The sequence below is a fragment of the Neopsephotus bourkii genome, unplaced genomic scaffold, assembly GCF_033783945.1.
Source record: "Neopsephotus bourkii isolate Nb327-2 ecotype Australia unplaced genomic scaffold, CSIRO-AGI_Nbou_v1 NB_1572, whole genome shotgun sequence".
NCBI classification, from domain to species: Eukaryota; Metazoa; Chordata; class Aves; order Psittaciformes; family Psittacidae; genus Neopsephotus; species Neopsephotus bourkii.
This window is the reverse complement of record NW_026902048.1, coordinates 6253884-6267326: the sequence shown is the minus strand read 5'-3', so window position 1 is coordinate 6267326 and position 13443 is coordinate 6253884. Positions and strand designations below refer to the sequence as shown.

Sequence of the window (13443 nt, the reverse complement as noted above, 5' to 3'; positions counted from 1 at the left end):
ATTGTGATTTATTGTGGAGTAGATTGCCTGCAATAGTAGAGTGCTCTTTCTTAATCAAAGCTTTATTAAATTCTGGTAATAAAAAGCTAAGTGTTTTCAGATGGGATAAAGGCAAAAAAAAGGGTAGCATGTTTATTTCAGGAACAGTCATGCCAGCAGTACGTGACCAAGAACCCATGTCAAGGTCTTCAAGACCCCCAGCCAGCTAGCACAGATGTTAAGCACAGCCTGCCATATCAGGGCTGTACCCTGGCAATCACTGGGTCTCAGCCCTGCCTGGACGTTATCAGACCTGACAAGCTTGCAAGGGAGAATTAAGGTCATTTCTTTTGGACTGCAGGATTTTTCCAAGCCTTTGCCAACAACAGCATTGTTACCAGGTAAGCACACAGTGCAACAGCACAGGACAGACAGGTCCTGGCCTCTCCAGTGATGCTCCTACAGAGCAATAAGCATTTGTCACTGGCTGGAGAGGTTACTCACTTCTTCCACTCTACGACCCCCAGGACAGCCACTGCTTCCTAAATACTCAAATAAGAGTCTAGTCTGGCTCCCACAGCAGCTTTCTCCCTCAGACTAGGACACCATCTCCCATACAGCTGCAGGAGTCCTAGCTAGACATATAGGGAACATAAGCATCACTGCTTCTCTTCTAAGCAGGGCTTTTTGGGAATGAAGGAAGAGGGGATAGCAAGGGAGAACGAGGTTCAACAGGATCATTCCATCCAATAGCACAACACAGAAACGGAAGTCAGAAAGAATATTAAAAAGAAGCTTACTTGATTTCAGCAAAGCTGCCAGAGCCTCAATGGCTGCCCTGGGGAAAGAAGAGAAATGAAGAAATAATGTCAATTTCCTCAATAATTTTTGTAACCTTCATCTTCACAGTCTTCTGGGCCAGGCTCCCCAGATGGCCTAAACTGACAGCTTCTGATGGAATTTGACAGAATTGAAATGTTTTACACCAGTGGAGGATCCAGTCTACAGCTGACTCAGTTATTCTAAAAGACCATTAGCCCTCTAACTTTAGTGATACACTGATTTGTAGTGACCATTAAATTTAAAGCAACACCCACATATCCAAAGTAATGAAGCAAGCCTTTTAACTGCTGCCCCAGAGCTGCTTCTTTGTATCAGAGATTCGGCACATGCCCACTCCAGACATCAGCACTTCCATCTGCATCAGTAGATGGTAATTTCTGCATTAAGTTGGGACATCCATGTCAGTATTTTTGGCCAAATTCCACTCCTTTCTCTGTTTTCCCCAAACAAGCTTAACCCCTTCCATCTTCCCTCCTACAAGCTTTAACTGAAAAGAAAAACTGATTTCTTTTAATTATAATGATGTCTTGCATTGCAGAGGCATTTAAAGGCCCCCAGTCAGATAAGGACTTGCAAGAAAGATGCTAAAGCTCTATGGGAAGACTGCTAACCCCATGAAGCTTAGACAATAAGTAGCTAGAGGGGAAGAGATACACAGAGAGTTTTCTGTTGACCTTCTGTGTCAATCTCAATGTGCAGGTAAAGCAACTCAACCTGCCTCAGTCAGCATAGCCCTAGTTTGAGAAGGAGCTGGTCACTAACATTTGCATCTTGAAAAGCTGAAGTGAGGCATCCTTGTTCCTTACCATCCAGAGGCAAGTTCTTTCCTCTTGTGGTGTAATCTCCATCCCACTAGCCCCACAAAAGACTTTTTCCAGTTGTATTCTGCTGGAGCAAGAAGATCCATGTTCTAACCTGCCTTACTGCTGTTAAGTTTCAAGTGCCCACAGCTGATTAAATACGTACAGCTACAAAAGCCTCCATGCCCAAGGATTTCTTAAAATGTAATCTGTTTACAAACCAATCCCCAAATAAAATCCCATTAACTTCCATCCTAAGCCAATTATCATCCTGCAGCAAAAAAACCCAGATAATTTTTCTCACCAAGCTGCTGGTTGTGGTGTGTCGTAACAGCAGCAGAAACTAAGGAGGATTCAAGAGTTGTTTCTTGCTTATGTTGGATCAATTACCTCTGTCATTCTTTCACTCTAGGACATTCTTTTCATTCATACCTATGTCATTCCTTTGTAATGAATCTGATGACGTTCAACAACAGCATTACAAACAAACTGAAAAAACAAAAATCCACCCAGAGCATCTCCCAAAGCTCAAAGTCAAGTATTATCTTGTAAAGGAGACTGCCTTACATACCTACATCTGAAGGCTTAAGGTGGTATCTCAATCACATGCCAGAACAGTAGAACAATGAAGGAAGTACCACAGTTTTTCTTGCTCCAAGAAGAAGAGATCTAAGGATTTCCTGTAGGCATCTAGTTTATTTTAGAGGTGCTTGAGCATTGCAAAGAGTTTCCTTAGAGCTACACCACGATTATAATGTGAACACTGGCAGCAAACTTCCCATTAAACAAACAATCAGCAAAACTGTATTTTTCCAATACTTTTTTTGTGTCTGTAAAATCAGATACAAAGAGTTTCATTCATCTTCAGACCTCCCAAACCATGATCTCAGATGCATAATCTTCTATTCCCACTATCTTTGAGTCCCCATTGTAATTCCTCATCTACTTGTCCCAGAAGACCTAAACTCTTCCTGGCCATACCATAACTTACCCTTCAACAGCCTTAACCACCCCATGTCACTTATCCAGACTTGGAGGGAACTGGTCTCCTCTGACTCTGGAGGTAAGAGCTATTTGTGGTTCTGATGTGACCTGATCAGGCGGGTTTGCAACTGCTTTGCTTGTAAATCTGAGAAACCCAAGACTATCATAAAGATGTAAGTAAATCCACCCAGATGGTACTGTAGGGTGGAAAGCTCAGACATGTCCTGAAAAGAATTGAAAGTAGTATCACCTAGATCCAAGCATCACCACTCAGCAGAACCAAATTTTCATAGTCACCACCTAACTCTGAAGCAACATCATAGACCTGCAGCTCTAACTGGCTGGATTCCCCATATCCCAAGCTAACAGCCTAGATACATCCTCAGCTCAGTCCATGCCTGTACACAGTACTGCAATAAAATAAAGTGGAACCAAACTAGTACATTTCATCTCTTCAAGTACTGCAATTTATCAGAGGGATTTTGGCATAGGCTATATGTAGTGTTCTGTGCGTCCCACAGCATGTACTCTACAGTTAGTCATAAGTAGGTGTGGACCCAGTAGGCTGACCTCAATAGTATGCATTGCTTTAGAGCATATTTTGAAAGAAAAATATAATTAGAGACATGAGGGTAAACTGCAAAACAGATAAAATAGGTTTAAGGGATAAAATGGACTTAGCAAGAGTAGATCAATCCAGCCTAACTTGATATCTTTGTTTGATGAGTGATTTTTCTAGACAAGAGAAATGCATTTGATCTAATTTATCTGTACTTCAATAGAGCATTTGATGTGGTGCCGCACTGGAAATTATTAGCAAAGCTGGATTAGTGTAGGAATTTCACCACGGGTAAGGAACTGGTTAAAGAAGCAATGACAGGAGTTGTGCTGAAAGAAGAATTATTAGTCTGGAAGGAAAGTATGTGTGGAAGTCCTCAAGGATGTTTTGAGACGGATCTTATTTTATCTTTTCATTAATGACCTTGGCACAAAAAGTATACTAACAAAATCTGCTGACTGTATGAAGTCAGGAGCTGCTGCCAATAGCAGGGAGCTCAGAATACCTTTCAAGAGTAGCAGGATGTTCTTGAGTGCTAAAGCAATAGAAATGTGTTGAAATTTAATAGTCAAAGTGCAAGGTTACACATTTAGGCTTAATAGGAATTGTTATGAGCAGGGGCTCATAGTTTGGAAATGAGAAGGACACCCTGGATATATGAGGCCATTAGAGGATGAGGGCAAGCATGACCCAGTAGGGTGACAACGCATGACCCAGTAGGGTGACAACCATGAAAGGACAGATCAGGTCTCAGGAAAGCCACAGCCAGTGGAGAGAGGAAAGCATGAATTTCATACAAGGCTTCACCTGAATAGCTGTGAGCAGTGTTCAGGAGGAACCATGCAGAAGAGTGCTAAGGAAATCATTATGTTAGAGGAGATTTACCTCAAGAGGAGTCTTAAAGACCACAGTTTTGTCACTTTAGCAAAATGATGGTTAAGAGGTGACTTGATTGCTCTCCATGGACACTGTGTGAGGGAGAAGTAAACACTGAGGAAGGCAGAGAACTACTTAAGCTAAAGAACAAAGCTGGCACAAGAACAAATGGATATAAAATGGCCATGAATAAAATTCAACTAGAAATTAGAGGATGGGTTTTAAGCACTAGAAAATGAAGCTCTGAAACATCCTTTTGGCAGCAATGGGATGAACAACCTAATGACTTTGAAAAGGGAGCCTGAATTGCTTATAATGGGACTGTTAGGCTCAGTTGTCAATGAGGAAAGCATCTCAAAAAAGCAACCCATGAATGACTGTAGTCTTATATCCCCAAATTTTAATCATAGATAAAATAGAAGTGAAATGAGAAACAGGAATTCCAAGTACAAGATTCATTAACCAGACCAGAAAAGACGAGTGGCACCAGCTTAAACTGAAAAGCCAAATGGTCCAAAGGAAGCATGTGAGACCACAGCAAAAACAGTGCTAGAACTTGCAGGACGGACTCATACTCCAGCAACCTGCAGTCCAGAGATTTCATAAGCTAGCAATGGTGCCTTGGGGAGGCTTTTAAGATCTCAGTTTATTTTGTATCCATATAGTTTTCTGTGCACTTCTGAACTTATGCTAAGTTTTATCATCCATAATTACCCTAGGAAAGGAGTTCACACCTAAATTGTGTAAAGAGTTATCTACCTGCGTTTGTTGTAAGTTTGGACTTTAAATCAGCACTGTAATTTACACTTTAAGTCAGCTGTCAGCAAGTATCCTCAGAATATTATTTATCTTTGATGCTGACCAGATTCAAACATACAAAACGCCCTATGGAAAACAAGTTGCAGAAGAGAATGCACAACAGACTTTCACCAAAACCAGGAGCAAGCTTCAGCAAGCCAAGCAAGTGGTCTTTGTGATATCAGCACCTCTTAATATCACATGCAAAACCAACAGCATCTTTCCTGCTATCAGAAGATATAACAACATGGTTAAGCCTGGGACAGGAAGACAGAGAGAAAGGAGATAAATTGTGCATGAGAGCACGGATAGGAGAGAGGGAAGATGGGAATGGGAGGAAAAGTTTAAGAGCACAAGAAAGATAACTTGATGAGCCATATGCTCGACCAGAGAATTTGATAGCATGCCCAGTGTAGAACTCTGCATTTGTCTCAAAAGGGGGGGGGGGCGGGGGGGGGGAAGAAATCATTAAAAAAGCTGCCAAATCTGTCCAGATGCCTTCCTCTGATTTTTTGCTCTTTGTGGAAATACACTGGGTTTGACAAAACAGCTAAGGTTTTACTAATGTATCTCAAAGGAGATTTACTTCTATATTAAAAAAAAAAGGATGTATAAATAAAGTTGCCCCATCTTGAAATGCATTATAATAAATGCTGCTCCATAATCTCAAAACATTAAAACCTCCCTGTAGTAGCAGTCGAGACAGCCACTCTAAAGAATAGAAATCTTTGAAGTGTTTCCAAGTCAGCAGCTTGGATATCTGGGCAGAAGTACAACTAGCAGGCAGACAGACAAACGCAACTTCCAGATCCTGTGCTTAGGAAACAGGAGCAACATAGGAAAAACTCCACTTCCCAAGCCAAAGCACAATTGGATTAGCCACCAGAACTCCTTTTGTCTGGGCTGCTAGAAATCCCAGACAAAGAAACCTTATGCCTGGATCACCCTTTCAGATCTGAGCTTCCAGGATGCCATTACTGGAAATCACTGCAGACAGAGGAGACAAAGCCAGGATCTCTTAGGTTTTCTTCTCTGCTCTGATCTCAACTCACAGGTTGTAGTGCTGGGCAGCAGGGTGGACAATGCTTCTTCCACCTCAGTATTAAATAGAAAGACTCCTGAAAATAAAAAACTCACTACAGAAAAGATGCATGGTGGACTACATGAAAGGATTATGGATTTTAAGACTCATAGGACACATTGGCACTGGTACCTGCCTGTTCAGGACCAGCTTGGAACTGTGGACAGGAAACTGCAGAGAAGGCAAAGACAACAAAGAAATGATGCAACAGGGTTCTACAAATCAGTTCGCAAGTAATTTAACCAGCCTTCCTTCTCCTGTGAGATTGTATCTTTTACATGCTTAAACATGAAACCTCCTCAAATTATTGAAGGGAACTTAATGATTTGGTGCTTCATTAAACACCTCTTCAACGTGATGCCTGATCTAATTCCTAAAGGCAATCGCACTTGGATAATAAAGACGTAAAGCACTATTTTTATAGAAAAGTAAGGAAGGGCTCTGTCCCTGCCTGGCAACCTGCATGCTCTCTCCTTTTACCCTTCGCCCTGCTATATCACAGTATACTCACTTGTTGCTGTCACATTTATTTATATTACAGGCAGCATGGGGCAGTGACCATGCAATAAATATTTGTACAGCATCTTCACAATGGGAACCCTGACTGAGGGCTTGAGGTATTGCAGCTTACAGGCATAAAGCCCCTAAGCTTCCATAGCCCCTGTCTCTGAGAGGAATTAAGTGTCCTTGAGTGTACACATCGTCTGCCTGCATTTTGCCTCCAACCACTGGGACTTGTACTTAACTACTGGAGTTTACACAGTCACTGAGCAACTCACTTAAAAGACAATTTCGCATTTGACAACTGAGAGACATTTAGAAACAACATGTAGGCACCACAGCAATAGGTGCTTTATAAATTCTACCAGAAGGTAGTTCTCATCCGAGACAGATGCCTTGAATAGTCATTTCCCTTGTGGCCCAGAAATACAGATCTGCAGGCACTTGCACAGTGATTTGTTTTGTTTTAAAGGCTTAAAAGGTCTTGGAAATATGGGTGGGAAGAAGCTTCTTATGCCGCTGACATTTTCATGGCACTTTTGGTCTAGGACTTACACAAAACCACCAATCATCATGTCCACTTTAATTCCAGCTTGTTAGCTAGGCATTATAATCTATGCTAAAGGCAAAGCCTGCTCACAGTGCAATGTCTCACACACTGCCAACAGGTGGAGTTCGGAGATCCAGCTGTTGTGCGCAGATGTGCTTTCGGTGTAATGCTGAAGGGAATAAAGATCACACACTCCTTTTCTAATGGTTCCTTCTGTTTCAGTGACCAGCTCTTTTTCTTCCCCTGGAAAAGCACACACTAACCTTGATGCAAATACACACCTTCTAGGAAACTTATTCTTTGTGATGCAGATGGTTTTGCTGAATAAAACAAGTGAGCAAACAAAAAGGTACAGAAATTAAATGTATACTCAACAATATTTCCTCTCCATTTTTAAATATTTATATGTGTCGTGGTTTAAACCCAGACAGACAGCTTTTTCACTCACTCCCCCCCTTTTTGCCCTACCCCTACTCCCAGAGGGACGGCGAGGAGAATCAAAAAGAATGCAACTCCCACGGGTTGAGATAAGAATAGTTTAGTAACTAAGGTATAACACAAACCACTGCTGCTACCACCAACGACAACAATGATAAGAGAAAATAACAAGGGAAGAGAATACAACACCTCACCACCAAGCGACCGATAACTCACCGCCCACCAGCCCGACTAAGCACCGACTGATACCTCACCCAACCCTGCAGTCCACCTAGCCCTTCCGGGTCACTCCCCCCTTACATCCTGAGCATGACGTGCTGTGGTATGGAATACCTCTTTGGTCAGTTTGGGTCAGGTGTTCTGTCTCTGCTTCCTCCCAGCTTCCCCTCCTCCCTGGCAGAGCATGAGGCTCACAAAGTCCTTGGCCAAACCAAAACATCATTGTTATCAGCTCTGTTCCCAGCCTGAAAGTCAAAACACAGCACTGCACCAGCTACCAAGGAGAAAAATGACTGCTACTGCTGAACCCAGGACAATATGGCTATTAACTCTAAGAGGAGAGTTGTGAGGAAAAACGTGGGCACAGGTGCCAAAGTCAATGCTAATAGCCAGCAAGACTTAACAGGAGAAGGAGTGATGATGATTCATTGCTACAACAGATCCAGGAGTAAGTTTTCTTCTATGTTGTATTTTTGGAAAACACATTGACTTCAGCTCACCAAAGGCACACTGCTCCTTGTAGAGAATTATAGTTGTGATGTGGAAACCCCAGGGCTAGGTCCTCTCTTATTCTCATGTCTAATACAATAAGCGTATCTCAGTTCCCAGGTTCAGCTCAATGTCTGAACTGTAGCATCATCCAAACATCTCCATGGAGCCTATTAGATTAAAAATCAGTGGAAAAGGTACAGCTTTCCAGCCTCTTTTATCTCTGCCTCCCAGAAAGAAAAGTCAGTCCAGGGTTATCCTCCAGGCATCCTAACAAGTATCCTGCTCTCTTGTGTGCAAGATCTACAGGAGAGACAGCTGTATCTTAAAAATAAATAAATAAATAAATCAACCTATTCTTTATAGCTCGAAATTAAATTAGCTTCAAAGTAGTAGCAAAGAACAAGGTACATGAAATACACTTAAATCCAAGCCAAAAAAGTGCCCAGGAATTTCTTACAGCATGGTGCAGAGCTGGCACTGCTTCCCCAGCCAGAAGCTGTACCTCAGAAGAATTCCCATTCCTTGTCAACTCCCTCTCCAGGGTCAGATGTCACCAATATGGCTAAGGCAAGCTGTGACAGATTGTCATTCACGTCAAAATGAAAGGGCTGGAAGGATCACAAGCAGACAGGATTCTTAACAGATCCATCACCCAAGCAGTTTAAGGCTGACATTGTGAGAATCCAGCTCTCCCACCCAAGAGACACATGTAGGGGACTGAGAGAGGGGCTTGTTGCTACCCTTGATTGATTAAGAGGACTGATGAGGGTACTCATTGAGGCCACATCTTCTAACAAGTACCAGTGCAGCCCTATAAAACATCTCATACACAGTGAAAACATGTCAGTGAGTGGGGTTAAATCCCTCTCCTTTCCCCAGATGACTCTTCCAATGCCAATACAGCTATGAGTGAGAAAGAGCCCAGTGATCTGTTGGCTCATTCTTTAGTTGTCAATTTATTTGCAGCTTATCAGTTCACCATACCTGACAGCTTGTGCTCTGGAGAGCCCAAGGATTGACATGTACATTATGCTCGTGGCAAGGTAGGTGCTCAGTACACAGAGAGAGACACAGCCCCATTCTGCTTCTGGACTGCAAGCTTCTTTACACACAGAGTAAGGTCAGGGAGAGGAACACAACCCACATACCTGGTGAAGCCCTGCAAACTGCATGGAGCAGCATGCTTGGTGACATACCCAGAAACCCTAGGCTCGAATCTCATCAGGACAACTATGACTTATGTCCTTGTCAAGAGAAACTGGTACTTTGGTACTTTGTCACTGGGGAGCTTGATAGTGAACTATAAAGGAGAAGGTAGAGCTTAGGGGTACCCAGGACTTTATGATGCCAGAAAATAAGCCTGCCCTCACGTTATGTTGCCAGCAAACAACTGCAAGATTTTGTTTTTATGGATACTCTCAGTTTCTGGCAGTGGTATCCAAGGGCAGGTTGTATTGCCATGTCACTGCTTGTGCCCAGAGCTATTTGATAGCACAGAAGGGAGGCTGGTTTCAAAGTAATCAAGACTAAGAGCTGTAGTTCTCCCTGACTACTGGTTAGTACAAGGCAGCAGTCATCTTGGGATATAACATCTTTAAAAAGCACTTTGTAATGAAAGGTGCTCTTGAACGTAAGGCGCTCTTGAGCTGTAAGGCAGCACTGTTTGAAGTAGCAACCTTCACTGCATGTAACTAGGCTGCTGCAACGGATGGGAAATGTGAGGTTTCATTTCAACCATTCCTACAGTTTTATTGCTTAGGGTTGAGTTTGTTTTGGTCTTTTTAACCAAAGAAAAGCATCTTTCAGGGAAATTCATTTTAAAATACATCCAGTTTAAGAGTCCTGAAAGCAACAAAAAATATGAAACTGAAGGGCCGAGAAAGCACCATCTTCTGTGATCTATACCAAGAAATAAGGCTGGTTTGTGTGGCAGCCTTTAAGCAAAAGTCAGATGTTTCAGAATAAAAAATGGAATGACTGATATTGAACACAAGATGAAAAACAGTGTTTGTTCTTTTTAATCTAATGGTACTGTTTCCATGCTACAGGGCCCTAGCAATAGATTCATCAGTTTGAGTTTATATGGCACTTCACTTTCCCCTCCAGTCCTATTCAGATAAACCACATCCATATGTCCACCCAAAGGAAATTTAAAGCTTAAAACCTTTAGGGATGAAAGCTGACTTATAGGGTTTCTTTGAATACACCAAAGCAAGAAGCATTTCGACACTGGATTCATTCTCTGTGTGTTGCATTACAAGATGCAGCTTGGGTGGTGGTGAACTGGCAATAGTGTCATAACGGAACCCTATAGCCCTACTCAGTTCTGCCTGTAGTAAAGCTATAGTTTGAATGTGTGAGTAGCTGTTTACACATCAGTTGCAGCTGACAGCACAGTGTTACAGCCACATTTGCAGTAGGGAGCAAGTGGAAAAAGTTATTGTTGCTAACTAATTTTCCTGTATGCAAAACCTTCAATTTATCAGTCTCCACATGCTTCCCAAGTAGGTGTCTTTTCTCTTGTTATGCATATTGGTTAGGCAGTTTCTATATACTGCTCTTACCTAAATCCCAAAGATTGTGATTGAAGTTAGAACATCCTGAAAAGTTCACATGCAAGTGAAATTTCAGCAAAATATGTAGAAAAAACTATGCAGAAGCTGTCAATAAGTTTCTCTTGTTTTCCTGCTACCCTCACTTTTCATCTCTTCCAATGACTGTTCCCTCACATACATAACCCTTCAGCACCAAGCTTACTGTGAATTGAGCACTTTACAATTTGTTGGTCCTAACTGATGCTGCTGAATATGAGCATGCTTGGAAATACTGGGATATTCCTTTGGTAAGCCACTTGTACACACAGTACTGAGGTTAACTGGTACTATTACATAATTCTCCAATTGAGAATGACACATAAACATGCTTGAGAAACACAAAATAACATTCTCTTACAGATCCACGTTAAGCATCTTGACCTGAATTTTAAAGGCATTTTCACATCTAAACACACAGCTAGCACTCAGCAGGGTTTTTCAAAGCCCCTTTGTATACTAAGGTCAGAATTACGTTTTAACTGTGTGAGTGAGGCCTTTAACCTGTTGAGAGGCTTTCTGTTATGGTTATGTTCCCTTTCACGTTCACGTATCTAAATCTCTCTGAAAACCCAGCCATTCATTCAGAAAACTCAGGCCTCACTGCCCCAAGTCCCTCCAGTCAACACCAATATCCAGTTTATAGGAGATGTTTAAAGTCTGTCTTGTATGCAAAACAAATGCCAGCTTTACCCACTACGTGTTGTCGAAACAGAAGACTGCAAAACATATGTAGAATGATGCAGAAACATATAGTACTGACTAGTTTTGCCACAGGCAAGTACAGTAATCATGAAGTCTTTGGGAAAATAGATGTTGCAATTGCAGAGCAGGGAGAAAAGTGTATTAACTTGCCTGGGATTTTCAATAAAGGTTTAGCAAGAAAAAAGCTATCCTGCTATTTGCCTCTCTCTGCCATTCTGTGTTTTCTGTCCTGATTGATAGGTGGGAGGGGGAAACAGGATACTGCTGTATTGAGTAGCATACACACAGATACACATCTTTGCATGCAAAAGAGCCAAGGTGTGGGAAGTTAACAGCTTTCACACTGCCCTGCAGCAGCTTTTTGGATACAAGATCTTCATGCTGTGATAGGAAAGGCAGAAGAGTCGTCTAAGGACGTGTGATCAGGTTCAAACTAAATAGGATAGATGCCTCTTCATTTGCAGCATCTTCTGCACCATCACAAAAGGCCACAGCCTCAAGGAAGAGCAAATGCACCAAAACCCCAGCAGCTGCTGGGATCTGCCCTTGTCCTGTCCTCATCTCTGCAGCTCAGGCAGGACAGAATGGGGACATCTTACTGCAAAGAAGGTAACCTACAGGCTGCAGATCAGAAATCAGGCTCTCTGCAACCACAGTAACTCAAGATATTGAGCATTTCAAATAAATTGTCTATATAAGATGGCAGTGGGAATGGCATAAATAGAAGTCCCAAGAAAGAGATGTTTAGTAGTGTGCCCAAGAGTCAGAGAAATAATGTTCTCTGCTAGATTACCCATGTTGCTTTCCATATAGCACTTTGCCCAGCTGGTGCATGACATTAAACATACAGGATGCATTAAGACTTTGGAAGGATGAGCAGGAAGGCTCTACTACCAGGGGCAGCCAAGGCACAGCCTCATCCCCACACCTACAAGCAAGGATATTTGAGAGCAGGCAGTATACACCAGCCTGGAATGCAACAGAGGCCACTACACCATCATGGAGCCTGCAAGGCTGGTTGAAAGCCAGCAACGGGCTGGTGTGGCCAATCCAGCCAACTTCAGGCTACTGAGTACAGTTACACATGTATAATTCCTTATTATGCAATAATCTGGTGACACGTTGGTGCTGGTTCTTCACAACATTTAGCTAGAGGATTTACAAGAAAAAGTCAGTAACAAGCCAAAATACAGCAAATACTGGATTAAATTATCCTGATATTTGCTGTCTGAAAGCTGCAATGTCACACTGACAAAACTGCAGGGGCTTTTTGAAGCAGTGACTTGCAGAAGCCCAAGTAATAAAATAATAAAAAATAAAAAAATAATAATTACTAAAATAAAAAATAAAGTAATAAAAGTTCAGATATTTTTCTCCTCTCTCTTTTCACTGGAAAGCTTCCATCTGATATAATCAAGCCAAACTCTGGGATTTGAAAACAGACCATATCAAAGCACATCAAGGCTGGTAGAACTTGAAGCAATGGAGGCAAATAATTAAAAAGCACTGCAAAATTCCTGAGCATTATCAGGATGGTTCTTTCATGTTCCCTTGCTTTTTCTATGCAGAGAAATCTGGAAGGTGGTGAAAGTTGGAACAACACAAATATGTGAGTGTGACTTTCAACAACAATGGAAAAACAAGAGGGAAATGAAGCTTTCAGGCAGCGAAAGCTGTTGTGCCATTGCAATGTATACCCTAAGGCCCACAGAAAGCCCAAACGAGCTCTGTTTATCACAGGAGAGGAAGGAAACACACAGAGTAGGTGCATCAGAGATATGGGATGATTTTCTCTTTGCTCTTGCTGCAGCTTGACAGCAAAAGCTTGGTCTCAGAGCCATGACCTTTCCAAGGCTTGCACTTCAAGGGACGTTTTCCATTCCGAATTCCAGATCTACAGCCATATTAGGAGTCAGCAGCCCTGCTCTTCCTCACCAGCCACTTCCTCAAGTTTTCAGGTTCTCCCCTCCATGTTCCAAGCCCTGTCTCTAAACACATCCCAGAGCAGCTCAACTCTGGTTTATTTA

General features: G+C 42.1%; 1 protein-coding gene across 1 annotated transcript in view; it reads right to left on the bottom strand.

Moving 5' to 3' along the window:
• Positions 1-13443, bottom strand: part of AGBL1 (AGBL carboxypeptidase 1) — a 285185-nt gene that overhangs the window by 238382 nt on the left and 33360 nt on the right. The window contains exon 6 of the mRNA XM_061371321.1: positions 780-817. Coding sequence (XP_061227305.1) covers positions 780-817 — 38 coding nt within the window. The remainder of the gene's footprint in view (positions 1-779; positions 818-13443) is intronic.